A 27,764-nucleotide genomic window follows, 5' to 3' on the forward strand; every position below is an offset into this window, starting at 1 on the left:
ATGCTGTGCTTATACATGAGTGTACATCGGGTCTGTGTCACATTTGTGTATACAACAGTTGTGTTTGTCAGATTCATATGTCGGTAGTGACCCACTGACTGTGTCTGCAGGATTTACACAGATATGCAGCAGGTGCTGAATGGCGTGGATCACCCGCGCTTCGTGTTTACAAATGAGGAGAAGGAAGCCGACATCCTCTTCATCTTCTCTCACATTAAAGACTACAGGTGAGGCTTTTGTCTGATGTCATCTCTGGATTTCTTTACTTTCAAACTGATGCTTAAAGAACCACTAAATACAACATAATTGACAATATAAAAGACAATGCAATAACACTTACTCTGAATTTCACAAAAGCAGTAGATTTTTCTTTTGGCAAATTTTATTTTTCTCCCAATTGCCAGGCCCCTGTATCATGTGACAGACATTAGCCAATTATAGACTAGTATATGTATACCCTGTGAGCTTGTGCACATGCTCAGTAAGAGCTGGTGTCTCAAAAAGTGTGAATATACAAAGACTGTGTAAAATGTGATAATGGAAGTCAATTGGAAAAATTCTTATCATTGTGTGCTCTTTCTGAATCATGAAAGTTTAATTTTGACTTGAGTGTCCCTTTAAACATGTTCAGCAAAACTAGGGATCCTGCAATTGATTTTACTAGCATTGTTATTACATAATGCAACATGAAAGATGAATTATTAGAGCATGTCATTTTCTTTCCAAAGGCAGGGAGAGTCCACAACTTCATTCATTACTGTTGGGAATATCAACACCTGGTCACCAGGAGGAGGCAAAGACACCCCAGCCAAAGGCTGTAAATATCCCTCCCACTTCCCCTATCCCCCCAGTCATTCTTTGCCTTTCGTCACTAAAGGAAGATGGCAGAGAAAGTGTTAGAAGAAATAGTGTGGGTATTTTCCCTTCAAGAGTGGACTGGGGTTTTGAAGTAGCCATGCAAATCTCTTAGTGAGAGTGGTGGTGAACGTTAGCAACTAGATGTAGCAGGGTTTATTCTCTATATTGATGTAGCTATTACTCTAACAACCCCTTGGGTAACCAGTGTTAGCGTTTTACACAGTTTCCCCTTTCACTCAGGTCCCTGTCAGATGTATTGCAGAGAGACTGTCACACCTTGAGACACTGTGTCTGCTCCACAGCGCTGATCCTGGAGGGTATCCTTTTTCTTTTGGGATAATGCCTAGTGGGTTTTGACTATCCCTTAAGATACTGTAAAGGACCAACTTAGATCACAGTGTGACACTTTTACACCCTCTAAGGGATCTGGGGAAGTTATATCCTCTGTAGTTGAGGTTAATATTTAAGGGTAGTTGGGGATGTGTGTGCTGCTTAGCTTTCTAGCCATCGGGGCACTTGTGAAGGGTTCTAGGCTCATGAGGGGTAATTTTTATTTTTCTGGCAGATAGATGTAGTGATGTTTTTTACTTTAAAGCGCTACGTAGCTGATTTTCAGCTTTGCACACTTTTGTCTATAGTGGAGGCGGTCTCCGATTTGCGCACCATGTGACCGGGCACAGTTTCCTGGTTCAGACGATCCCTGCTTTGTTTCGCTACGGCAGAGAACTTAGTCGCTGGACTACGGGGAGTAAACAAACTTCATTCTGTCTGGTCTGGGTTACTGGAAGGTGGTAAGTACCTGGCCAAGGTGCGGGTAGAGGTGCCTCTCTGCGCAATAACATTTTATTGAACCTGTTTTTGCTGAGACCCATTTATTCCACTATGGATGACACTGTTTAAACCCCTCTGAGGGTTCAGTTTCATCAATATCCATAACAAATACTTGCTTATATTGTGAGGAGACTATGCTTTGTCCCCCTGAACAATTTTGTTCTATCTGCCTAGGTTTTGTGTTGAAAGCTAAAAAGGAGACTAGAACGGTTACCACTTCTGGTAAGCTTATACTCTCTGAGCCATCCACCTCACAGGACTGTATTGTCCAGGAGATTCCGGTTTTCTTTCCGCAGTCCCCTTTTAGTCCTACTTCACAAGCAGTCCCCTGAGGCACACCTGTCTCTCCTGTTGGAAGGGAAACATTTTTTCCAGTCCCTGATTCTCATCTGGAACTGTAGAGCTCCATTTCCACTCTTGCCAAGTGTACTCCAAACCCAGTCCTCAGGACCCTTACTCAGGCCTAATATTCATTATATCTTAACTAGAGAACAGGTGAAACAATCAGCTCACCCATTAACTGATTATTTCACCTGTGCTCTATGAATATCTGGCCTGACTAAGGGTCCTGAAGACTAGGTTTGGGAAACACTGTTCTAAAGGATAGCTCCTCTTTTAGGGATCCTATGGACAAGAAATTGGAGAGTTACTTAAGAAGGATGTTTCAACATATGGATCTCCTGTTTCAACCAGCTGCTGCGGTAGCCACAGTTGCAGGGACGGCCACTTATTGGTGTGACTCTTTGTCAGAATTAATTGAAGTTGAATCCTCCCTTAGGGACATTCAGAATAAGATCAAGGCTCTAAAAATAGCCAATTCTTTTATCTGTGATGCTAATATGCAGATTGTCAGTTTGAATTCCAAAGCCTCAGGTTTTGCCGTCTTGTCCCGGCGGGCCCTTTGGTTAAAGTCTTGGTCCGCTGATATGGTCTCCAAGTCTAAACTTCTTTCCTTACCATTCAAAGGGAAGATTTTATTTGGACAGGTCTGGACTCCATCCTTTCCACTGTTACTAGAGGAAAGGGTTCTTTCCTCCCCCAGGATAAGAGAACTAGACCTAAAGGATGGCCATCCTCTAGTTTTCGTTCAGACAAGAACCAGTGGACTCAATCATCCGCCAAGCCTGAACAGTCCAAGAGGACTTGGAAGCCTAACCAGACTTTGAACAAATCCAAGCAGACCAAGAAGCCCACAAACAACAAATCCGCATGAAGGGACGGCCCCCGATCCGGGATCGGATCGAATAGGGGGCAGACTGTCCTTTTTCTCAGAGGCTTGGGGTCAGCATGTTCAGAATCCTTTGGTGTTGGACGTTGTATCTCAGGGTTACAAAATAGGGTTAAAATCTTGTCCTCCAAGGGACAGATTTCTCTTTTCAAGATTGTCTACCAGACCTTAGATTGTGTTCGGGATCTTTCCCCCCTGTGATTTATAGCCCTGGTGCCCCACTCAGAAACTGGTCTAAGTTTTGACTCAAACCTCTTTGTGGTTTTCAAAAAGGAGAGGACTTATCTCCCAATCCTGGACATGAAATATCTCAAAAAGTTTCTCAGGGTTCCCTCTTTCAAAATGGAGACTATCAGGTCCATCCTTCCCTTAATACAGGAAGGACAGTTAATGACTGCAATCGATTTAAAGAATGCATACCTTCATGTTCCGATCCACAAGGATCATTTTCAGTTCGTGCGGTTTGCATTTCTGGACCAGCATTTCCAGTTCATAGCCCTACCATTTGGCTTAGCTACTCAGTGCTCCCAGTATATTTATGAAGGTTCTGGGAGCCCTCCTAGCAGTGGCCAGATCCCAGGGTATCGCAGTGGCTCTTTACCTGGATAACACCTTGGTTCAATCTTAATCTTTTCCTTTAGCAAGATATCGGATACTGACTCTGTGCGTGACCCCCTTGACACACCGTTCCTAAGGTAGAGGTGCTATATCCACTCTAGCCAAAAAAACAACTATCCCCCTTGAGGATAGTTCCTCTTTCAAGGACACTATGGATAAGAAACTTGAAGCTTACTTAAGAAAGATGTATATTCATCCCGGTTTACAATTGGAACCTGTTGCAAGTAGTGCTATGGTTGCAGGTGCAGCCTCTTATTGGTGCGATTCCTTGTCCGACCTAATTTCAGAGGAGACTACCATAGAGGAGGTCCAGGATATGATCAAGGCTCTAAAGCTGGCTAATACTTTTATCTGTGATGCCAGCATGCATGTCGTTAGGCTGGGAGCAAAAATCTATCTATCTTTGCGGTTTCTAGCTCGCAGAGCCCTGTGGCTAAAATCTTGGTCTGCGGATGTAACATCCAATTCCAAACTTCTGTCTTTACCTTTTAAGGGCAAGACTTTTTATTTGGTCCTGGTCTGGCCGAGATGATTTCTGAAGTTACTGGTGGAAAGGGATCTTTCTTACCTCAAGACAAGAAGGCTAGGTCATCAGAGTTCTAATTTTCGTTTCTTTCACAACTTCAAAGGACAGAAGTTTTCCTCATTTCTTCCAAGCTGGAGCAATCCAGGACTTCATGGAGGTCCAGTCAACATTGGAATAAGGGGAAACAATCTAAGAAACCTTCCTCTGAGTCTAAATCAGCATGAAGGGGCTGCCCCCAAACCAGTCTTGGATCAAGTAGGGGACAGGTGTTCCTTCTCTCTGCAGGCTTGGATCCTCGATGTCCCATATCCTTGGGCTGTGGAAGTAGTATCCCAAGGATACAGCATAGGGTTCAAGTCTTGTCCCCCCAGGGGCAGATTTATCCTGTCAACGTTATCTGCAGACCAGGTGAAGAGAGAGGCCTTCTTAAACTGGCAGGACCTATCTTCTCGGTGAGTAATTGTTCCAGTTCCTATGGCGGAACAGGGTCAAGGATCTATTCAAACCTTTTTTGTGGTTCCCAATTAGGAGTAAATTTTCCGACCCATATTGAACCTCAAGTGTCTTAACAAATTTTTTAAAGTTCCGTCCTTCAAAATGGAGACTATACGTTCCATTCTACCCTTGGTTCAGGAGGGTCAATTAATGACTACCATAGACCTGAAGGACGCGTATCTTCATGTCCCTATTTATAGGGAACATCACCAATTCCTGTGGTTTGCCTTTCTAGACAAACACTTCCAATTTGTTGCCCTTCCCTTCAGCCTTGCTACGGCTCCTTGAATCTTTACAAAGGTTCTAGGGGCCCTTTTAGTGGTGGTCAGATCTCAGGGGATAGCGGTGGCTCCATACCTGGACGACATCTTGGTTCAGGCGCCATCTTTAAATTTAACTAGATCCCATACAGATTCTCTGTTGTCTATTCTTCGTTCTGACGGGTGGAAAGTAAATCTGGAAAGACACCAGGGTATGCTTTTTGGGAACGATCATAGACTCTCTGTCCATGAAGATTTTTCTGGATAATGTCAGAAAATCCAAGCTTCTTGCTTCTTGTCTTTCACTTCAGTCCTCTATCCGTCCATCAGTGGCTCAGTGTATGGAAGTTATTTGTCTAATGGTTGCTTCCATGGACATTATACCTTTTGCTTGTTTCCATCTGAGACCTCTACAATTATGCATGCTCAGACAATGGAACGGAGACCACTCGGATCTCTCTCAGAGGATAGTTTTAGACTCCCTAAAAAGATACTCTCTATCCTGGTGGATCTCTCAGGACCATCTGTCTCATGTAACTTGCTTCCTGAGATCATCCTGGGTGATTGTGACCACAGATGCCAGCCTGTCGGCGTTGGAGAGCAGTTTAGGGTTCCTTAAAGGCTCAGGGTCTTTGGACTCGAGAGGAGTCTTCTCTTCCAATAAATATCCTATAGTTGAGAGCAATCTTCAATGCCCTAACAGCTTGGCCTCCATTGTGTTTGGTCCGGTTTATCAGATTCCAGTCAACATCATCACCTCAGTGGCGTACATTAACCACCAGAGAGGAACTCAGAGTTCCTTAGCTATGAAGGAGGTGACTCGCATTCTCCAGTGGGCGGAGTCTCACGATTGTCTTCTCTCTGTCATCCACATCCCAGGGGTGGACAACTGGGAAGCAGATTTTCTGAGCAGGCAAACCTTTCATCCCAGGGAATGGCCTCTCCATCCGGAAGTTTTCACAATGTTTACCCTCAGTTGGGGGTTCCGGAGTTGGATCTGATGGTATCTCGTCTAAAAGCCAAGCTTCCAAGGTACGGGTCAAGATCATGAGATTCACAAGCAGCTCTGATCGACGCTCTGGCAGTTCCTTGGGACTTCGGACTTGCGTACCTGTTTCCTCAGTTTGCTCTTCTTCCTCAAGTAATTGCTTGTATCAAACAGGAGAGGGCGTCAGTGATTCTAATAGCTCCTGTCTGGCCTTGCAGGATCTGGTTCGCAGATCTGGTGAAGATGTCATCTCTTCCCCTTGGAGGTTGCCTTTGAGGAAGGACCTTCTACTTCAGGGTCCCTTCCTCTACCCAAATCTAGATTCTCTGAAGCTGACTGCTTGGAGATTGAGCACCTAGTCTTGGCTAGGCGGGGTTTTTCTGAGAAGGTCATTGATACCATGTTTCAGGCTCGTAAACCTGTTATTTGCAAGATTTACCATAAGGTATGGCGTAAATACCTTTATTGGTGTGAATCGAAGGGTTTCTCTTGGAGTCGGGTGAGGGTAACCTGCATTTTATCTTTCCTTCAGGATGGTCAGGAGAAAGGTTTGTCAGTCAGTACTCTGAAGGGTCAGATTTCTGCACTGTCTATTCTTTTACACAAATGTCTGGCAGATCTGCCAGATGTTCAATCTTTTGTTTAGGCATTGCTCAGAATCAGGCCTGTGTTTAAACCTGTTGCTTCTCCTTGGAGCCTTAACCTGGTCCTTAAAATTTTGCAGCAGGCTCCGTTTGAGCCTATGCATTCAATTGATATTAAGTTCTTATCTTGGAAAGTTTTATTTCTCCTTGCTATTTCTTCTGCTCGCAGAGTTTCCGAGCTTTCGGCTCTACAGTGTGATTCCCCTTACCTTAATTTTCATGCGGATAAGGTGGTCCTTCGTACTAAGTTGGGATTTCTTCCCAAAGTAGTATCGTATCGCAACATCAAACAGGAAATTGTTGTTCCTTCGTTTTGTCCTAATCCTCCTCCTCAGAAGGAACGCTGTTGCATAACCTGGATGTTGTGATTGCTCTAAAATGTTATCTACAAGCAACTAAAGATTTTCGTCAATCTACTACCCTGTTCGTTGTTTTCTCTGGTAAGCGTAAGGGTCAGAAGGCCACTTGTTCTACTCGTTCTCTCTGGTTGAGAAGTGTTATCCGGTAAGCTTATGAGACAGCTGGACAACAGCCTCCCAAGAGAATTACGGTTCATTCCACTAGTGCTGTCTCTTCTTCCTGGGCCTTCAAATCTGCCAGGCGGCCTCTTGGTCCGTGTTGCATACATTTTCCAAATTCTACAAATTTGATACTTTTGCCTCAGCTGAAGCTTCTTCGGAGGAAAGTTATTCAAGCGGTGGTGCCTTCTGTTTAGGTCTGCCTGTCTTGTTCTCCCGCCCTTCCATTTTATATCCTCTAGCTTCGGTATTGGTTCCCACTAGTAATTAGAATAGATTTGTGGACTCTCCATGTCATTGGAAAGAAAACAAAATGTATGCTTACCTGATAAATTATTTTCTTTCCTGGCATGGAGAGTCCACGACCCGCCCTTAATTTGAGTTAAGACGGCTTTTTTTTGTATAAACCTCAGGCACCTCTATACCCTTGTGTCATCTTCTCTTTCCATATTCCTTCGGCGGAATGACTGGGGGTTTATGGGAAGTAGGATTGATACTTAACAGCTCTGCTGGGGTGTTCTTTGCCTCCTCCTGGTGGCCAGGAGTTGGATTCCCACTAGTAATTAGAATGGATTTGTGGACTCTCCATGCCAGTAAAAAAAAAAATTTATCAGGTAAGCATAAAAAATTTCCTTTTCCCTCGGCTGAATCACTGGTGGGGTTAGGGAAAGTGGGAGGGATATTTATAGCCTTTGGCTGGGGTGTCTTTGCCGCCTCCTGGTGGCCAGGTATTGATATTCCCAACAGTAATGAATGAAGTCATGGACTCTCCCTGCCAGGAAAGAAAGGAATTTATCTGGTAAGCATACATTTTGTTTTTGCACTACAATATCAAGTTAAAGAGACCATAAAAACCTACAAAATAATGTTACAGAATTTTGCACATAGTGCAGAATTATATAACATTAGCTTAGCGCCAACTTTATCCATCAAAGTATATCAGAGATATTTTATTATACTGTCTACTCGCAGTGCGCCTGATTGCCACATTAAACTGTAGCTCGCTCTGGTCTGGTAGTGAGAGCGAGTTACATTCAGTTTATTAGTGCAATCAGGCGCACTGCGAGACGGCAGCGTGCCCGTGATGTGCTTAGGAAAAAAAGACCCGCTCAGTAGAGCCAAGAGCGGCGTTCTGGAAAATTTAACTTTGTAATAAAATATCTCTGATATACTTCGATGAAGAGAGTTCGCGCTAAGCTAATGTTATTCTGCACTATATGCAGAATTATATAACATTATTTTGTAGGTTTACTGTCCCTTTAAGTATAAATATTAATCCTGAGAAGAGAGGAAAAAGCTGAAAATGGCTAGTTTGTAAAATGGTTACCATCTTTAAAGAAAAGTTTTCTCGTTGTGACTTATCTTATGTCGCTGTGCACATCTGTGCTCCTAACTTTTGGGGTTATTTTCTATATATCTATATACAAATACCTCTGTCTGGCTCCTAAATATTCTTACTGGCTCCTAAATTTTAAACAGATTTGTTGACCCCTTATATGTAGAAGAATAAATATTTAAATATAGGAAAGTCTGTATGCAAAATACTGAAACTGGCAGATGATTTGCTGGGCTCTTTTATCCCCTGTAAACAGTGATGGTCTAGTAAAACATTGTGTGTGATGTTAACCCAGTTAAGAAGACAGAAGATGAACATTTTCTTTTCGCATCAGGACATTAAGCATTGAACGGCCCCACGTCATGCTGAACCAGTTCCCGTGTGAGAGCCTGCTGACCGTGAAGGATTGCCTGGCATCTATTTCTAGGAGGATTGGTGGCTCAGAAGGGCCAAAATGGCTGCCACGGACCTTTAATCTGCAGACTGAACTCCCACAATTCATTAGTTATTTTATGCAGCGGGAGCAGAGGTAAGAAAATGTTTTATAAAGGAGGAGATGTATGTGATAAATAACAGCATAAGCTTCTTATGAGTACCTATTTGTATATACTCAGTGTCAATAAATGCACGTGAAAGCACATGAGGAAGCTAGACCTTATGTTATTATCTCTGCAGAGGAGAAGACAATCACTGGATCTGTAAGCCATGGAACTTAGCCCGGAGCTTGGACACACATGTCACAACCAACCTGTCATATATAATCCGACAGCGGGAGAGCACGCCAAAGGTATATCTGTAGCATTTATATTTGTTTATTAACAAGACCAATGAGTGTTAGGTTTTTTATTTTGGGGGTTATTTGGGTGGTGGGTTTTACTGTTGGGGGGGGACTTTGTATTTTTTTTTTTACCGGTAAAAGAGCTGATTTCGTTAGGGCAATGCCCTACAAAAGGCCCTTTTAAGGGCTATTGGTAGTTTATTGTAGGCTATGGGGTGTTTTTATTTGGTGGGGCTTTTTATTTTTATAGGGCTATTAGATTAGGTGTAATTCTTTTTATTTTTGATAATTTCGTTTGTTTTTTTTAAATCTTGGTGTTTTTTATTTTTTGTGATTTTAGTGTTAATTATGTTTGGTAAAACTTAGATTTTTTTTTAAATTTTTCGTAGGATTTGTTATTTTTTAGTTGTAATTTATATTTTTAATTTTTTTTCTTAGTGTTAGGTTTTTTTAAATTTGTAATTTAATTTAGATTTTTTAATTGCTAGTATTTTTTTTTATTAGATTAGTTATGTTAGTTTCATTTATAGTTTAATCTTAGGTTTAGATTTATTTCACAGGTATATTTTTTTATTTTTTTAAATAGTTATATTGTAATTTTAATTTAAAGTTGGGGGGGTGTTAGCTTAATTTAGTGTTTTGCGATGTGGGGGCTGGCGGTTTAGGGGTTAATTGGTTTATTTAGTGGCAGATATGTGGGAGGCCGGAGGTTTAGGGGTTAATAACTTTATTATAGTGGCAGCGATGTCGGGGAGCGGCGGATTAGGGGTTAATAGCTTTTATTAGTGTTGGCGATGTCGAGGGCAGCAGATTAGGGGTTAATAACTTTATTTAGGTGTCGGGGTGGCAGATTAGGGGTGTTTAGACTTGGGGTTTATGTTGGGGTGTTAGGTTTAAACTTAACTTTTTTTCCCCATAGACATCAAGGGGATGCGTTACAGAGATTTTTCATTCCGCGATTGCAGATGTTAGAAAAAAAGCTAACACTCTCTACCCATTCATGTTTATGGGGGAAAGCGTGCACGAGCACGTGAAAGCAGCCCTTGGATTTTGTGCAGTATGGAGCTTAATGCAACCATATCGCATGCACAAGTACGCTTTTCAGAAACTCATAATGGAAGCTCTATTTAGGGAGAAATAATGCAACTTTTGTTGCGTTCGTTTCGCACCCTGTTTAGCGCAAAACTCGTAGTCTAGGTGATTATTACTACTAGATGTGCACAAATTCAGGATTCTTGATTGGCCGCGGTTTGTGGCATTCAGTTAATTCTGGGACCCGATTTATTAAAAAAACAAAAAACACATAAATAATTGTACTTGCACATCTGCTGCGTTTTGTTCTAATAAACCCACAAGTCTTTTATTACTAAGGTGCTTGAGAATGTGGCATTATAACCCCAACTCTCTGTACTAATTACTTCCCCAGGTTGTATCCAAATACATAGAGGACCCTGTGCTCTTCCACCGTGATGATGTTGGTATGGTAAAGTTTGACATCCGTTACATTGTCCTCCTGCGCTCTGTGCAGCCGCTGAAGTTGTACGCTTATGATGTCTTCTGGCTGCGCTTTGCCAACAGGTCAGTTTTCCCAGTGAATTAATTTATTTTTATTTATTTTGTTTAGACTCTTGTCAATTCATTTAGCTTTATTTTATTATTTTTTTATGGGTGATATGAAAGGATAATATAATTTCTAACTAAAACAGGTGCTGCTATAGTTTGTGTATCTTGAAATAGGACCATATATTTTATATTTTCTTAAAAGAAATAGCCATTTTATTTCCCCTCCTACAAAGTGATAGAAAATCCAATCACCTAGATTACGAGTCTTGCGTTAGCTTTAAAAAGCAGCGTTGAGAGGTCCCAACGCTGCTTTTTAACGCCCGCTGGTATTACGAGTCTGGCAGGTACAGGTGTACCGCTCACTTTTCTTCCGCAACTCGAGCATACCGCAAATCCCCTTACGTCAATTGCGTATCCTATCTTTTTAATAGGATTTGCCTAACGCCGGTATTACGAGTCTTGGAGAAAGTGAGCGGTACACCCTCTCCTGTCAAGACTCCTACCGCATTTAAAAGTCAGTAGTTAAGAGTTTTATGGGCTAACGCTGTAACATAAAACTCTTAACTAAAGTTCTAAAAAGTACACTAACACCCATAAACTACCTATTGACCCCTAAACTGAACCCCCCACATCGCAAACACTTAAATAAAGTTTTTAACCCCTAATCTGCTGACCGGACATCGCTGCCACTTAAATAAATATATTAACCCCTAAACCGCCGTACTCCCGCCTCGCAAACACTAGTTTAATTTTTATTAACCCCTAATCTGCCACCCCCAACGTCGCCGCAACTATATTAAAGGTATTAACCCCTAAACCTAGGTCTAACCCTCACCCTAACACCCCCTAACTTAGATATAATTTAAATAAATATAAATAAAATTACTACAATTAATTAAATTATTCCTGTTTAAAACTAAATACTTACCTATAAAATAAACCCTAAGCTAGCTACAATATAACTAATAGTTACATTGTAGCTATCTTAGGATTTATATTTATTTTACAGGCAACTTTGTATTTATTTTAACTAGGTAGAATAGTTACTAAATAGTTATTAACTATTTAATAGCTACCCAGCTAAAATAAGTACAAATTTACCTGTAAAATAAACCCTAACCTAAGTTACAATTACACCTAACACTACACTATAATTAAATTAATTCCCTAAACTAACTACAATTAATTACAATTAAATTAAATAAACTAAAGTATGAAAAACAACAAACACTAAATTACACCTACTCTAATCCCCCTAATAAAATAAAAAATACCCCCAAAATAATAAAATTCCCTACCCTATACTAAATTACAAATAGCCCTTAAAAAGGCCTTTTGCGGGCATTGCCCCAAAGTAATCAGCTCTTTTACCTGTAAAAAAAAATACAATACCCCCGAACATTAAAACCCACCACCCACACACCCAACCCTACTCTAAAACCCACCCAATCCCCCCCTTAATAAAACCTAACACTAACCCCTTGAAGATCACCCTACCTTGAGACGTCTTCACCCAGCCGGGCACAAGTGGTTCTCCAGAGGGGCCAAAGTCTTCATCCAGACGGCATCTTCTATCTTCATCCATCCGGAGCGGAGCGGGTCCATCTTCAATCCAGCCGACGCAAAGCATCCTCTTCAAAAAAAGTCCAACTGAAGAATGAAGGTTCCTTTAAATGACGTCATCCAAGATGGCGTCCCTTCAATTCTGATTGGCTGATAGAATTCTATCAGCCAATCGGAATTAAGGTAGGAAAAATCCTATTGGCTGATTGCATCAGCCAATAGGATTTTTCCTACCTTAATTCCGATTGGCTGATAGAATCCTATCAGCCAATCGGAATTGAAGATGGACCTGCTCCGCTCCGGATGGATGAAGATAGAAGATGCCGTCTGGATGAAGACTCCTGGATGTCCTCTTCTGCCCAGATTGGATGAAGACTTCGGCCCCTCTGGAGGACCACTTGTGCCCGGCTGGGTGAAGACGTCTCAAGGTAGGATGATCTTCAAGAGGTTAGTGTTAGGTTTTATTAAGAGGGGATTGGGTGGGTTTTAGAGTAGGGTTGGGTGTGTGGGTGGTGGGTTTTAATGTTGGGGGGGTATTGTATTTTTTTTTACAGGTTAAAGAGCTGATTACTTTGGGGCTATGCCCCGCAAAAGGCCCTTTTAAGGGCTATTTGTAATTTAGTATAGGGTAGGGAATTTTATTATTTTGGGGTTATTTTTTATTTTATTAGGGGGATTAGAGTAGGTGTAATTAGTTTAAAAAAATTTTAATTATTTTTTTATTTTCTGTAATTTAGTGTTTGTTGTTTTACTTTAGTTTATTTAATTTAATTGTAATTAATTGTAGTTAGTTTAGGGAATTAATTTAATTATAGTGTAGTGTTAGGTGTAATTGTAACTTAGGTTAGGGTTTATTTTACAGGTAAATTTGTACTTATTTTAGCTAGGTAGCTATTAAATAGTTAATAACTATTTAGTAACTATTCTACCTAGTTCAAATAAATACAAACTTGCCTGTAAAATAAAAATAAATCCTGAGATAGCTACAATGTAACTATTAGTTATATTGTAGCTATTTTAGGGTTTATTTTATAGGCAAGTATTTAGTTTTAAAGTGAAGGTCAATTTTCATCAATGAGTGCCCGGTTTTTAAAATACTTTTAAAAACAGGCGCACTTTCATTGATGAAAATTAACATTGCACTGGATTTGAAGAAATACTTACCTTTTTACTCCTGCAAAACCGGATCGCCGATCTCAGCCTCAGTTTCTCTGTACTGACGTCAGAAATGATGAAAACCGGCCTCCTCCAATCATGGCTTGCACCCCAGAGCGTCCAGGTCGTGATGCCTAGCTGTGATTGGAGGAAGCCAGTTTCGTCATTGCTGTGGTCTACAGCAGGAAGAAGGAGGGGGATCGTCGATCCGGCTTTGCAGGAGTAAAAGGTAAGTATTTCTTCAAATCCAGTGCAATGTTAATTTTCATCAATGAAAGTGTCCCTGTTTTTAAAAGTATTTTTAAAAACCGGGCACTCATTGAAGAAAATTGACCTTCTCTTTAAATAGGAATAATTTATTTAATTGTAGTAATTTTATTAAGATTATTTTAAATTATATTTAAATTAGGGGGGGGTGTTAGGGTTAGGATTAGACTTAGGTTTAGGGGTTAATATATTTATTATAGTGGCGGCGACGTTGGGGGCGGCAGATTAGGGGTTAATAAATATGTAGGGTTTGGCGATGTTGGGGGCAGCAGATTAGGGGTTCATTAGTATAATGTAGGTGGTGGCGGGGTGTATGGAGCGGCAGATTAGGGGTTAATAATATAATGTAGGTGTCGGCAATGTCGGGGGCGGAAGATTAGGGGTTAATAAGTGTAAGATTAGGGGTGTTTAGACTCGGGGTTCATGTTAGGTTGTTAGGTGTAGACATAAAAAGTATTTCCCCATAGGAAACAATGGGGCTGCGTTAGGAGATGAACGCTTCTTTTTTGCAGGTGTTAGTTTTTTTTTCAGCCGGCTCTCCCCCATTGTTTCCTATGGGGAAATCGTGCACGTTTAGCCAGCTCACCGCTACCGTTAGCAACGCTGGTATTGAGGTGAGATGTGGAGCTAAATTGCTCTCCGCTCACTTTTTTGCAGCTAACGCCAGGTTGAAAAAAACCTGTAATATCAGCATTGTTTTAAGTGAGCGGTGAGAAAAAAATGAGCGTTAGCACCGCACCCCTGTTACCGCAAAACTCGTAATCTAGGTGAATATGTTTTAGACTTCACAATATATCTTCTTTTGTAATTTCTGATTTCTAACAAATATTTAGAATATGGAGAGATTATTTTTGTTAGTAATATCAGATTTAATACCTAAACTTGCAGCTAGGTTTGAGCCCTGCAGTTAAAGAGTTCTGGGTGTTTTTATCATGTGCATTAGACTCCAGTCCTAGGACTCACACATGAACATGATTAGGGATCTGTTTGATCTCAGGTATAACTGTAGTTCATCAGTGCCCAGGTGCTGACATCATGATGTTGGCATGGTTGCGCTCGTCAGCGATTAACAGACGTGCTAAATGTATTATGTCTTCTTATGAAGTTACATACAGATATATTCAAACAGAAACACTGCATGATTGCAAGCATATTTCATATTAATGGCATCCATATGCTTTAAGTCATCCACATATTTTCATGCTTATTTAAAAAGGTATTCAACAGAATATCTAACCTGTAATACATGCAAATGGAGACTTGTTGCGCTCACAGAGAAAACTCTCAATATCCATATATTCCTTGTTTGTCACATGAAGAACTGGCGCTATAAAGATCAAGTAGATACATTTTCTGTGTGCACTTCTGTCTTGGCTTTTGCCCAATTGCTTATAATAGGAAGTTGCCAACAAGCAGTTAGTAAACTTCTGCTGCGTGATTATACACTAATGTTTGTGGGCGAGACAAGTTTAATTGGTTTTTATTTAATAGCATTTTCAAACAACGTGTCTGGTGGAAGCGAATTGATTTATTCAAAATAATGTACCTTGGTGATTGATAGGCTCTATTTAAATGAATTAAAATATAAATGTATTATGCTGCATATATGGTAAATGTATATAAAAAAGAAAAAATAAAGTTACTTGCTGTAAAACCCCCCAGTTTTTACATTGTAACGTACCGACATGGTGATGTTGATGTGGTACTGAGGTACCAAGGAAGGTTTTATGGTTTAGATAAGTCCCAGTGGAATTGAGCTTTGAGTCCCCATGAAGCACATTACATTCCTGATTATCAGATGTTAGTCGCGCAAAAGCTCTCACATCTGTGGCCTGCGCTTCCCCATCCTTAAAATGAATTTTAAAATCTTTTTTCTTTTTAGAACGGGGAGAGTCTACAGCTGCATTCATTACTTTTGGGAAATACAGAACCTGGCCACCAAGAGGAGGCAAAGACACCCCTGCCAAAGGCTTAAATACCTCCCCCACTTCCCTCATCCCCCAGTCATTCTTTGCCTTTCATCACAGGAGGTTGGCAGAGAAGTGTCAGAAGATTACGGAGTAGTCTCTTATGGAGGGTAGTACTCTTCGAGATGGGACTGGAGTTTTAAGTAGTCCTGTCAACCTCTCAGTGAGAGAATGGATGAAAGTTAGAGTCCGGAGATGCAGGGAGAATCTTTCTGCAAAACCATCCCGACTCATATTAACAGCTCCATTAGCAATCAGCGTTGACGAGTTTCGCTGCCTGCTTTCTTCACTCAAGTCCATGTCAGAACCTACGCTACTATCTATCAAACTGTTACTGTTCCACGGCATAGATTCATTTCATTTTCCTTTCATTGTGGGAGTAATGTAAATGATAGAAGACAGGGTCTCAGTGGGACTCCTTTATCTTTATTGAATCAAGGGTTAATATCTCCTGAGGGGGTATATTCAGCAATGGGGGACTTTAGTCATGTTTGTTATGTGATTCTGTCTGCTTATGTGTAGAATGTTGGGGCTCATGGCTATTATGGAACGTACAATTTTTGGAGCTACGCAGTTCTTGTGGACTGGCGTGCTTTTCTTTGGCCTACATGTCGCACCTCGTGACCAGGTATGGTCACGTTTTCGTTCTCCATTTTTGTATTCGTGACCAAGTGTCGGTGGAGAGGATCTGTTTCTCTGCTTGTCTGGGTCATAGGAGGTAGTGAGTGCCCCAGCCTTTGGGGGTGTAAGGTGCCAGTTGTTTTTGTCCATAATTTAATAAGTCAAGCAATGGAGGATTCTGATTGTTCGGAGAAGGATTTCTCTGATTCAGATTCTGTTACTTGCTTGGATTGTGGGGAGGCCAGGGTAATCCAGCCCAATCAATTATGTTCCATATACCGTAATAGAGTGCTCTCTTCTCCCTCTGGGGTGAGGCTAGAAACCGCTGAGCCATCGGCCTCTGAGGATCCTGTGTCCCATGAGGTGCGTTCCCTAGAATATTCTGTTCCTACACAGGCATTTGTCCCGAATACCGTTACCCCTTCTCCGGAAGGAGGTTTATTTCCACCAGAGGTTACTGCACGGTTTCGCATGGCCATGGCGTTGGCGCACTTACATCTTCCTAATTGCAAGCGAAGAGTTCATCAATGTCCCCTTAACCTGGGGGTTTCAGGTGCGAGTTTGATTATATCGGATCTTTCCTCTGGGGAAGCGGTTTCCTCTGAGGCTTCAGGGGTACAGCCTTCAGGGTCGGGGCCTTCAGATGCCCCACCGAAGGTGGATTTTGCATTAAGATTCAGACTGGCGAGTCTGCGTGTACTGCTGCGGCATGTGTTGGCGGCTATGGAGGATTCCAGTTCTGATTCGTCAACGGATCCTCACGCTTCTGGATCAGATGGCGAACAGTGCTCGACGATGGAGGGATGAGATCCTACTCCTGGTCGTCTCTCTTGTTTTTTGTGTATCTAATCCCAGTTCTGAGATCTTGAGGATTAGGATATCTGACAGGCTGCTCCTGTTAGTGTTTCCATTTCTCTTTGGTGTTCACCTGCGGGTGCGGCTTATTTTCTTTTGATCCGGTTAGGATGTGTTTTATTTCTTTATTTTGGAGCTCATGGCTGTTGTAGATTTTTCTTGGATTTTGATGCTAGTGATTCATGGTCGCATTAGAAGTTACGACAGTGTTTAAGCCACAGTGCTTATTGGTCTGTTGTTTGTCTGTTTTATTTAGTCTAGCCCTGCTAGGGTTTAGAACTTTCAGTTAGACCTTGAACAGTTCGGTTGTACCCTGGTCAGCAGGCTGGTCCTTGTTGGGTACTAGTTCACTCTGTTCTTTTGAGGTTATATCAGACATTTTTTATATCCTTGACAACAGGCTGATCCTGTTTGGGTTGCTTACCTCTTGTTACAAGGTTGTTTTTTTTGTTTCTACAAGTTATAGGAGGCCCTTCTATCCTAGATATCAGGCTGGTCCTACTTTATTTTGTCTTGGTGGGGCGTCCGATGTTGGTCGTACTTGATACTAAGTGTTTTTGTCCCTGCATAGCTTACATGGTTTACTGGGATTACAAATTCTGCTATGGTAGTATATTTTTAGTTCCTGAGGTCTTTGGACAGGAGATAGAGTCCTCCCTTATTATTATTATTAGTTATTTGTAGAGCGCCAACAGATTCCGCAGCGCTCCCTTCCGAGGGGGGAGGATCAGATGACTGCTTGGAGATCTCCAGTACCTGGTGTAGGGGGCGATTATTCCCCTCTATTGGTACTCCTTGTGGATTGGAAGATCTCTTTCGCCAGTGTTTCTCTCCTCTTTTTTGAGGATTGCTATGCTTTTCACTTCCCCTTGCCTTTTGGGGTAGGACTTTCGGTCATCTGGTTGCGGACTCGGTTCTTAGGGACGTTTTTTGTCCTCGCAGTATTCCCATTTTTGATCCTATATACTTGGGGATCTGGGGGATTGTTATGCAGTCTCTCTTGCCATCAATCGATAGGAGTTTTTAGGATGCTCGTTCATTCGTTATTTCCTTGAGCTGTAGGTTGATCCAGACTGGATCTTTAGAGACTGTCATATTCTCTTAATCATGGAGTTCTGATCTATTTTGGGTCTTTCCTTTGTCTTCGGACTTTGTGGGTGTTACCTTAGAGGCCTTTTTGGGGCTGAGTGGACAGCCACTGAGATACATCATGAGAGATCAGAGTTCAAGACCCCTTGAAGGGTATGGAGATTTTCAATTCCAGGTAAATTTGTGGTTGTTCCGCAAGGTTTTTGGTCTTGATCCGGCATCTGGTTTTGGGGGGGTCTGTTTTTTAAACCTAGTCCTTGTCTTTGACTTGGCATTTTGGTTGATTTGTTTTTCCAGATTTTAATAGTCTTGGATCTGTCCAGCATTCAGTCATAGGCTTGTTTTCCCGGTCTTGGGGAAATCTCCTTGTTCCTACTAGGGTGGTTCTTTTCTCTCTTCTGGAGAGATGGAGGAAGTTTTTCCTGGAAATTTCTTTACTGGAATATTCCTGGATTTCTTAGTTTTCCTTCTATTTGGGAGGATCTGGTCTACTACGCCTATCCAGTTGGCTTCTCCTGAGGTAGTTTCCTCATCTGACTCCAGGTGTTCAGTGGGTCGAGGGTTTCTCTTGTCTGCAGTGTACCCTCCCTTCGGGTTTCTGAGGGGTGATGAGGATAGGTATCCTGGATCCCGAGTTAGTCTCTCTGGGTGTCGGTGTCTCCTTCCTGCTTCTTCCCTTAGGAACTGGTGGTTAGAGATTCATTATCTGATCTCCAGGCCTTGTCAATGCTGGGAATTTTTAATCTCTCTTGTCCTTTGGGACATTGACAGTCGCTTCTGGGATAGGACTGTTCAATCGGAGTAGGGGTCAGGAATTCTGACTGCTCTTTTTGGGAATCGACCACGTATCTTGTCTCCTGAAGGATCCTTACTTTGGTTGGGAGGCCTTGCAGTTGGTTTGGAAACCTTCCCTTAGCGGGTAGTTGGTTCTTCCTTATTGGTCAGGGTGTTGTCCTCCCTTACCCCGTTTTCTAGTTGGGGGCAGTTGGTACGCCCTGCTTTCTGAGTTGTTTTCTCTTGTTCCTTTTCAGGAATGTCCTGGTGCAAGTTTTCTAGCTACTCGGTTGGCTAGTTACTAGGGTTTGACGTTTAGCCTGACTGCCTATCCAATGGAAGCCTGCGGCTTTCGTTTGTGGCGTAAACGGATGTTACTATTCCGTTCCTGTTCTGCTCCCAGGGTTTCTTTCTGTCCTACAGGTGTTCAGTTTCTTTCTGCTAGTTCGTTGTCTATGGTAAGGTAGTCTTGTTCTACCTTTTGTCCTTCTGGGACTTCGGTTCTGGTTAAGGCTTTACATTGGCTCCTTTTGGATCCATGAAGGAGGTGATCTGAAATGTTTCCTTTTCTTTGCTCTCCTCCGACGGTAGAGTATTTTCTATGGGACTTTGTCTTCTTGCAGCCTGGAAGACGCTCTTTTTCGAGTTATATTAGGGGCTCCTCTCTCTGTTTTGTCCTTCTCTCTTCGGGATTGTTTCTGTAGGTTCTTTCAGACCTTCTTATCTGATTCTTCCATTCTTTTAGTTATGGAGATTGTGGTGTGGGGGTTTGTTTGTTGTTATCCCTTGCCATTGTTCATGGAGAGGTGCTGCGTGGCTTCTAGTTAGTGGGACTTTTGTCTCCTCAGAGGCTTTTGTGCTCAGTGGAGTACAGAATTTAGAGTGATCTCTAATTGGGGTCCTTATGGTTCTAATTGTTGGGCAGTTTCGTTGTCCTCATTCCATATTTTTGTTCTTTCTGCTTCTGTTGAAGTATTTTTATCGGGAATCCAGGTTGTGTCAGACTGTGGTGCCATCAGATTGGGCCGCCTTATTTAGTCCCACCTGTTTGCATTCAGTGTCCTCTATAAGCTTGGGTATTGATTTCCCAAAAGTAATGAATGCAGCTGTGGACTCTCCCCGTTTTAAAAAGAAAAACTTAAATTATGCTTACCTGATAATTTTCTTTTCTTCTGTATGGGGAGAGTCCACCACAGCTCCTCGCCCCTTTTTTTCTGTGGGCGGCCTTAAATTCTTTTTTATTTGTTCTTCTGGCACCTTTTTTCACCCAGATATTTATCCTACTGTTCTTTGTTCCCTTGGCTGAATGACTGGGGGTTGAGGGAAGTGGGGGAGGTATTTAAGCCTTTGGCTGGAGTGTATTTGCCTCCTCCTGGTGGCCAGGTTCTGTATTTCCCAAAAGTAATGAATGCAGCTGTGGACTCTCCCAGTACAGAAGAAAAGAAAATGATCAGGTAAGCATAATTTAAGTTTTTATAGTTTGTTTGGGAATCTGACTCACTTATCTCATTTGTTTTTCTTTTTGGTGGGAGACATTTGCTGCTAGTAACTACATAACCCTGCTGGATTTAGGGGTTCATAGTATTTTAGACATAAATATATTTAATCAAACCCTTGGCTGCCTGAGAGAGCTACACTGCTAGGCAACTATCATAACCTTCTGTCGCTACTGTGTCATTATATTACTGTTATTTCCCATAACCCGTGAAAGATATAATGAAGGGCAGTTTTAATAAGAATGTAAAACCTCTGTGTGCTGTTATGCACCGTCCAACACTGATTTCATCTCTTCACAGGCCGTTTGCCCTCAGTGATCTGGATGATTATGAGAAACATTTTACAGTAATGAATTATTCCCCTAGTGTGCAGCTGAAGCAGGTGAGATGCTCCGCACTCTCTCTAGAGATATTTAAGTACGGATGTCGTTTTTATGCAACATATAGGGCCAGATTACAAGTGGTGTGCTAATTAATGTTCCCACTTCAGGATTAACTGAGCTAGAATAAAGGTTTTTGCGCTCATCAGGTTGTGCCCGTATTATTAGTTGAAAGTAAACTGTTTTTGCTCACGCTAACCCTCCTAGCGCAAGTCGCCGAACTTAGAATATCACGTGTGTGTTCACGTATTCCCCCTTAGAAGTCAATGGAGAAAATAACACCCCACTCTTGCGCAAACCCGCTCACATATTCTCATGTGTGCTAACTCGACATGACTATATGAATATTTCACATACAAGAATATATTCTATTTATTCATAAATAAATATGTCTACATACACCTGTTTTTTTGTGACAATATATATCTATACATATGTATATATTATGATTATATATAGGTATATATATGTACACAGATATAAAGAAATATCTATTTAAAAATACTTTTATATTCTGCTATGTGCAAAGCATTGGAATGTGAAATATTTACACTTTATTAATATGAATATTGCATAAATATGCTTCTACATGCTTTAATCTACTTAACTGCAACTTTTGTGTGCAATATTTTATTAGCGTTGTTGTTATTACTTTGTAATATATTTTTGATGTGCTTTGTACAACTTTTTATTTTCGCAAACAGTTGACCAGAGCTCTGAAGTCGCGGTAATCATTCTAGCATAAATAGTGATTGCTCTCAAGCTATCGCGTTTTCTTTCAACTCGTAATACCAGCGATAAGCCCGGCGACCGCAAACACCCGCGATAAACCCCTTATCACTTGGGCCCAACTCGTAATCTGGCTCATAATATTTTAATATTTTTAATATCTGTAACTGCACGCCAGTTGCAAATTACACCCTAAAACAGATGCAGTAACGCTGTGCTTTGATGTTTTCTGTTTTATTCATCTTCTTCTTTTCTTTTTTTTTCTACACACTACTAACGAGCAAACCCAATCGCATTTTACAAATAATGTTTTTTTTATGGTAATATATATTTATATATTGGTATAGATATATGTCTCTATATATTTATATATATATATATATATTTATATATATATAAAATTATTTATAGATACACATAACATATTCTGCTATGTACAGAACATTGGAATGTGAAATACACAAACACTTTTTTTAAAAATGAATACTGCCTAAATATGCTTTTACAGGTTTTTATATATATATATATATTTATATATATATATATAAATTAATAAAAGAAAAACACACAGGTAGAGTCCAGCAAATAATGCAGTCCATAGAATAGATGTGACAGCATGAGAGCAGTTTCTGGTGATTTAAGACCACAAGTTAGTGCAACGTTTCGAACCTACATGGTTCTTAATCATGCATAGCTGTAAACACACATATTTAAAAAGCTTACCTGAACCAATCAAATCACTAATTGCCTATGATACATTTTAACCCTTACCTATCTAGGCATACTTGTAATGAGGCATTGACATCTAGTGGTGACAGTAAACAATTACAATCAAAACTTATTTATATATACAAAAATCATAAAAATAGATGTAAATCATAATCCTTATTCAGACCATATGGATGAATTGTATTCAAGTATTTAATCCACCACATTTCTTTTTGTTTTGGCCTAAGTTCCCTATTTCCTCCTCTCCTAAATTGAGGAATGTAATTAATGACCTGGAAGTAAAGTTGGCTAACTGAATAGCCCATTTGAACAAAGTGGGCAGAAACTGGCAAGGTCAAATATTTAGATCTAATCAAGGTTTTATGTTGGCCAAACCTATCCCTGATAGCCTGTCTTGTTTCACCTATATAACACAGCCCACATGGGCATTTATGTAGGTAAATGGCGTACTCTGTCTGGCAAGTATAAAGACCATTAATAGTAAGGTGCTTTCTTTTATTATTTTGAGCCAGATGTTTACCTTTAATAATGGAATTACATTGCACAAAGTGTAGACAGGGGTATCAACCCTTATTGGGGGTAGTTAAATAATTAATTGACGTAGGTTTAGTTGTACCCACATCCGCCCTAACTAAATTATCTCTAAGGTTCCTCACTCTATGATATGATGGCATAGGTGGTAACTGAAATGTACTAATTTCTGGATTATATTTAGACAAAAGGTATCAGTGTTTTCTTATATTTCCAAAAATTTCCCTGCTCTTATTGCTATACTCCAGTTAAAAAGACTGACCTGTCCTTTTTACTGTTTTCAGATTTTGGTACCTCAATGCCTTAATCAGAGACTAAATCATTGATTGTATGTTCAATTTATTTCTCTGGATAGCCTCTTTTAATAAACTTCTGTTTTATTGTATCTTAAAAGATTATTTCTATCTATGGGTTTTACATATAGATCAGTTATTAGTCTACTACCCTATTTGCATACTCTGGTATCCAAAAAACTAATATCCTCATTAGAGTGTGTAAGAGTAAATTTTAAACCTGACATGGAGGAATTTATGTCTTCCACAAATTGATGCAAGGACCCCAATGTAATTCCATTATTAAAAGTAAACATCTGGCTCAAAATGACAAAATAAAGCAGCTTACTATTAATGGTCTTTATACTTGCCAGACAGAGTATGCCATTTGCCTACTTAAATGCCCATGTGGGCTGTGTTATATAGGTGAAAAGACACAGGCTATCAGGGATAGGCTCTGCCAACATAAAACCTTGATTAGATCTAAACATATGACCTTGCCAGTTTCTGCCCACTTTGTTCAAATTGGCCATTCAGTTAGCCAACTTCGCTTTCAGGTCATTGATCACATTCCACAACTTAGGAGAGGAGGAAATAGGGCACTTGGGCTAAAACAAAAAGAAGTGTGGTGGATTAAATACTCAAATACACTTCATTCAAATGGTCTGAATAAGGATTATGATTTGCATTTATTTTTATGATTTTTGTATATATATGTTTTGATTGTAATTGTTTACTGTCACCACTAGATGTCACTGCCTCATTACAAGTATGCCTAGATAGGTAAGGGTTAAAATGTGTCATAGGCAATTAGTGATTTTATTGGTTCAGGTAAGCTTTTTATAATCCCTTAGGGGTCGATTTATCAAAGGCTTTTGCTAGCCTTTGAAACCCTACAGCTGCAGGTTCTCACAAGAGAACCGCTGCTTGTTAAAGCCTTTTGCCAACTCAACAGTGGCGAAATTCCATCTCCGCGGTCTAGTCCAACCGAGGAGATTGACAGCTCCTGCCTGCGCGTGATTGGCTGTGCGCGGGCAGGGGGCGGGATTGCATGCAAGTACATGTTCTTTGCTTTTTTGCAAGTTATAGGGCAATAAATACAATTAGCACTTTGATAGTTCCAAACCATTTCTTTTTTTCAAAATTAGCGATAGTTACATTGTAACACTGATATCTGTCAGGAATCCCTGAATAACCCTTCACATGTATATTTTTTTTTTTTTAGTAGACAACCCGAAGTATTGATCTAGGCCCATTTTAGTATATTTAATACCACCATTTCACCGCCAAATGCAATCAAATAAAAAAAAATTGTTAACTTTTTCACAAAATTAAGGTTTCTCACTAAAATTATTTACCAACAGCTTGTGCAATTATGGCACAAATGGTTGTAAATGATTCTCTGGGATCCGCTTTGTTCAGAAATAGCAGACATATATGGCGTTGGCATTGCTTTTTGCTAATTAGAAGGCCGCTAAATGCTGCTGCGCACCACTCTTGTATGATGTGCAGCAGTGAACGGGTTAATTAGGTAGCTTGTATGGTTTATTTATCTTTAGTATAGAGCTCAGCTTCCCACCTGACATATCCAGCCCTCTGACCCCTCTCAAACAGCTCTCTTTCCTTTCCAACCTCACAATTGACACCACCACCTAAGTAATGGCAGAAAGTCTGCCCCCCTTCAATACCATACCCCCCTCCCAGATTCCTTTACGTTATTAGATCCCACATAGGATCCCCCTCATTGCCCTTCCTCCCCCCTCCCTCCTTCCCTCTCGCTGCTGCTGTGGCTCAATATTTTTTATTTTTTTATTTCTGTAGCGTAGCTGTCCCACCAGCTCCAGCCCCCCTCCAGCAATGGGCCACCCACCCTCCTCCCTCCTAACCCTCCCACGCCACCAACGATCGGCACCATCGCTGGCCGATGTAGAGAGGGCTACAGAGTGACTCTCTCTGCATCGGCAACTGACCGGAGGGTATTGCACGATGCCTCAATATCGAGGCATCGCTGCAATACCCTGAGAGTGGCTGGAAGAACTAGCAATCGCTTCCAGCGCTCATTGTCATTAACTGACAATTTTTGCAAGACGTACCTGGTATGTCCTCGGTCGTTAAGGGGTTAAATGTGCGTGTGTTCACCTGTACAGCTATGCATTATTAAGAACTATGTAGGTTCGAAACATCGCACTAATTTGAGGTCTCATATCCTCTAATAAAATAATTGTTTTGGAATATATATATAATGTATTTGTATTCATATGTGTATACATGACTGTAAATACATATATACACATATAAATACAAATAGAAGAATATCAGCAGCACCACCGTTTCATAAAAACTATTTTATTGAGCTATAAACTATAAAAGGCAACGTTTCGGCCCATGTCCTAAATCCTGTCTGGTAATACAGATACACAAACATCACTAAATACCCTTAGCCCCACCGTCAAATCACCTGTGTACTACAACAACACACCTGTACACTGCCCCCCAATGGTAAAAAATACATCTTTTCTCCAACATAGGTGTGTCCGGTCCACGGCGTCATCCTTACTTGTGGGATATTCTCTTCCCCAACAGGAAATGGCAAAGAGCCCAGCAAAGCTGGTCACATGATCCCTCCTAGGCTCCGCCTACCCCAGTCATTCTCTTTGCCGTTGTACAGGCAACATCTCCACGGAGATGGCTTAGAGTTTTTTAGTGTTTAACTGTAGTTTTTATTATTCAATCAAGAGTTTGTTATTTTGAAATAGTGCTGGTATGTACTATTTACTCAGAAACAGAAAAGAGATGAAGATTTCTGTTTGTATGAGGAAAATGATTTTAGCAACCGTCACTAAAATCCATGGCTGTTCCACACAGGACTGTTGAGAGCAATTAACTTCAGTTGGGGGAACAGTGAGCAGTCTCTTGCTGCTTGAGGTATGACACATTCTAACAAGACGATGTAATGCTGGAAGCTGTCATTTTCCCTATGGGATCCGGTAAGCCATGTTTATTACGATCGTAAATAAGGGCTTCACAAGGGCTTATTAAGACTGTAGACTTTTTCTGGGCTAAATCGATTCATTATTAACACATATTTAGCCTTGAGGAATCATTTTATTTGGGTATTTTGATATAATAATATCGGCAGGCATTAGGGGCTTTCCCAAAGCATAGGCAGAGCCTCATTTTCGCGCCGGTGTTGCGCACTTGTTTTTGAGAGGCATGGCATGCAGTCGCATGTGAGAGGAGCTCTGATACTTAGAAAAGACTTTCTGAAGGCGTCATTTGGTATCGTATTCCCCTTTGGGCTTGGTTGGGTCTCAGCAAAGCAGATACCAGGGACTGTAAAGGGGTTAAAGTTCAAAACGGCTCCGGTTCCGTTATTTTAAGGGTTAAAGCTTCCAAATTTGGTGTGCAATACTTTTAAGGCTTTAAGACACTGTGGTGAAAATTTGGTGAATTTTGAACAATTCCTTCATGTTTTTTCGCAATTGCAGTAATAAAGTGTGTTCAGTTTAAAATTTAAAGTGACAGTAACGGTTTTATTTTAAAACGTTTTTTGTACTTTGTTATCAAGTTTATGCCTGTTTAACATGTCTGAACTACCAGATAGACTGTGTTCTGAATGTGGGGAAGCCAGAATTCCTATTCATTTAAATAAATGTGATTTATGTGACAATGACAATGATGCCCAAGATGATTCCTCAAGTGAGGGGAGTAAGCATGGTACTGCATCATTCCCTCCTTCGTCTACACGAGTCTTGCCCACTCAGGAGGCCCCTAGTACATCTAGCGCGCCAATACTCCTTACTATGCAACAATTAACGGCTGTAATGGATAATTCTGTCAAAAACATTTTAGCCAAAATGAACACTTATCAGCGTAAGCGCGACTGCTCTGTTTTAGATACTGAAGAGCATGACGACGCTGATAATAATGTTTCTGAAGGGCCCCTAACCCAGTCTGATGGGGCCAGGGAGGTTTTGTCTGAGGGAGAAATTACTGATTCAGGGAACATTTCTCAACATGCTGAACCTGATGTGATTACATTTAAATTTAAGTTGGAACATCTCCGCATTCTGCTTAAGGAGGTATTATCCACTCTGGATGATTGTGACAAGTTGGTCATCCCAGAGAAACTATGTAAAATGGACAAGTTCCTAGAGGTGCCGGGGCTCCCAGAAGCTTTTCCTATACCCAAGCGGGTGGCGGACATTGTTAATAAAGAATGGGAAAGGCCCGGTATTCCTTTCGTCCCTCCCCCCATATTTAAAAAATTGTTTCCTATGGTCGACCCCAGAAAGGACTTATGGCAGACAGTCCCCAAGGTCGAGGGAGCGGTTTCCACTTTAAACAAACGCACCACTATACCCATAGAGGATAGTTGTGCTTTCAAAGATCCTATGGATAAAAAATTAGAAGGTTTGCTTAAAAAGATGTTTGTTCAGCAGGGTTACCTTCTACAACCAATTTCATGCGTTGTCCCTGTCGCTACAGCCGCATGTTTCTGGTTCGATGAGCTGATAAAGGCGGTCGATAGTGATTCTCCTCCTTATGAGGAGATTATGGACAGAATCAATGCTCTCAAATTGGCTAATTCTTTTACCCTAGACGCCACCTTGCAATTGGCTAGGTTAGCGGCTAAGAATTCTGGGTTTGCTATTGTGGCGCGCAGAGCGCTTTGGTTGAAATCTTGGTCGGC

The 27,764-nt window shown here is 40.9% G+C and overlaps 1 protein-coding gene across 1 annotated transcript in view; it reads left to right on the plus strand.

Moving 5' to 3' along the window:
• Positions 1-27,764, plus strand: part of TTLL12 (tubulin tyrosine ligase like 12) — a 114,749-nt gene that overhangs the window by 63,709 nt on the left and 23,276 nt on the right. Inside the window, exons 7-11 of the mRNA XM_053719056.1 lie at positions 111-227; positions 8,637-8,831; positions 8,978-9,089; positions 10,507-10,658; positions 20,731-20,812. Of these exons, the coding sequence (XP_053575031.1) occupies positions 111-227; positions 8,637-8,831; positions 8,978-9,089; positions 10,507-10,658; positions 20,731-20,812 (658 nt within the window). The remainder of the gene's footprint in view (positions 1-110; positions 228-8,636; positions 8,832-8,977; positions 9,090-10,506; positions 10,659-20,730; positions 20,813-27,764) is intronic.

The sequence above is a fragment of the Bombina bombina genome, chromosome 6, assembly GCF_027579735.1.
Source record: "Bombina bombina isolate aBomBom1 chromosome 6, aBomBom1.pri, whole genome shotgun sequence".
NCBI lineage: Eukaryota > Metazoa > Chordata > Amphibia > Anura > Bombinatoridae > Bombina > Bombina bombina.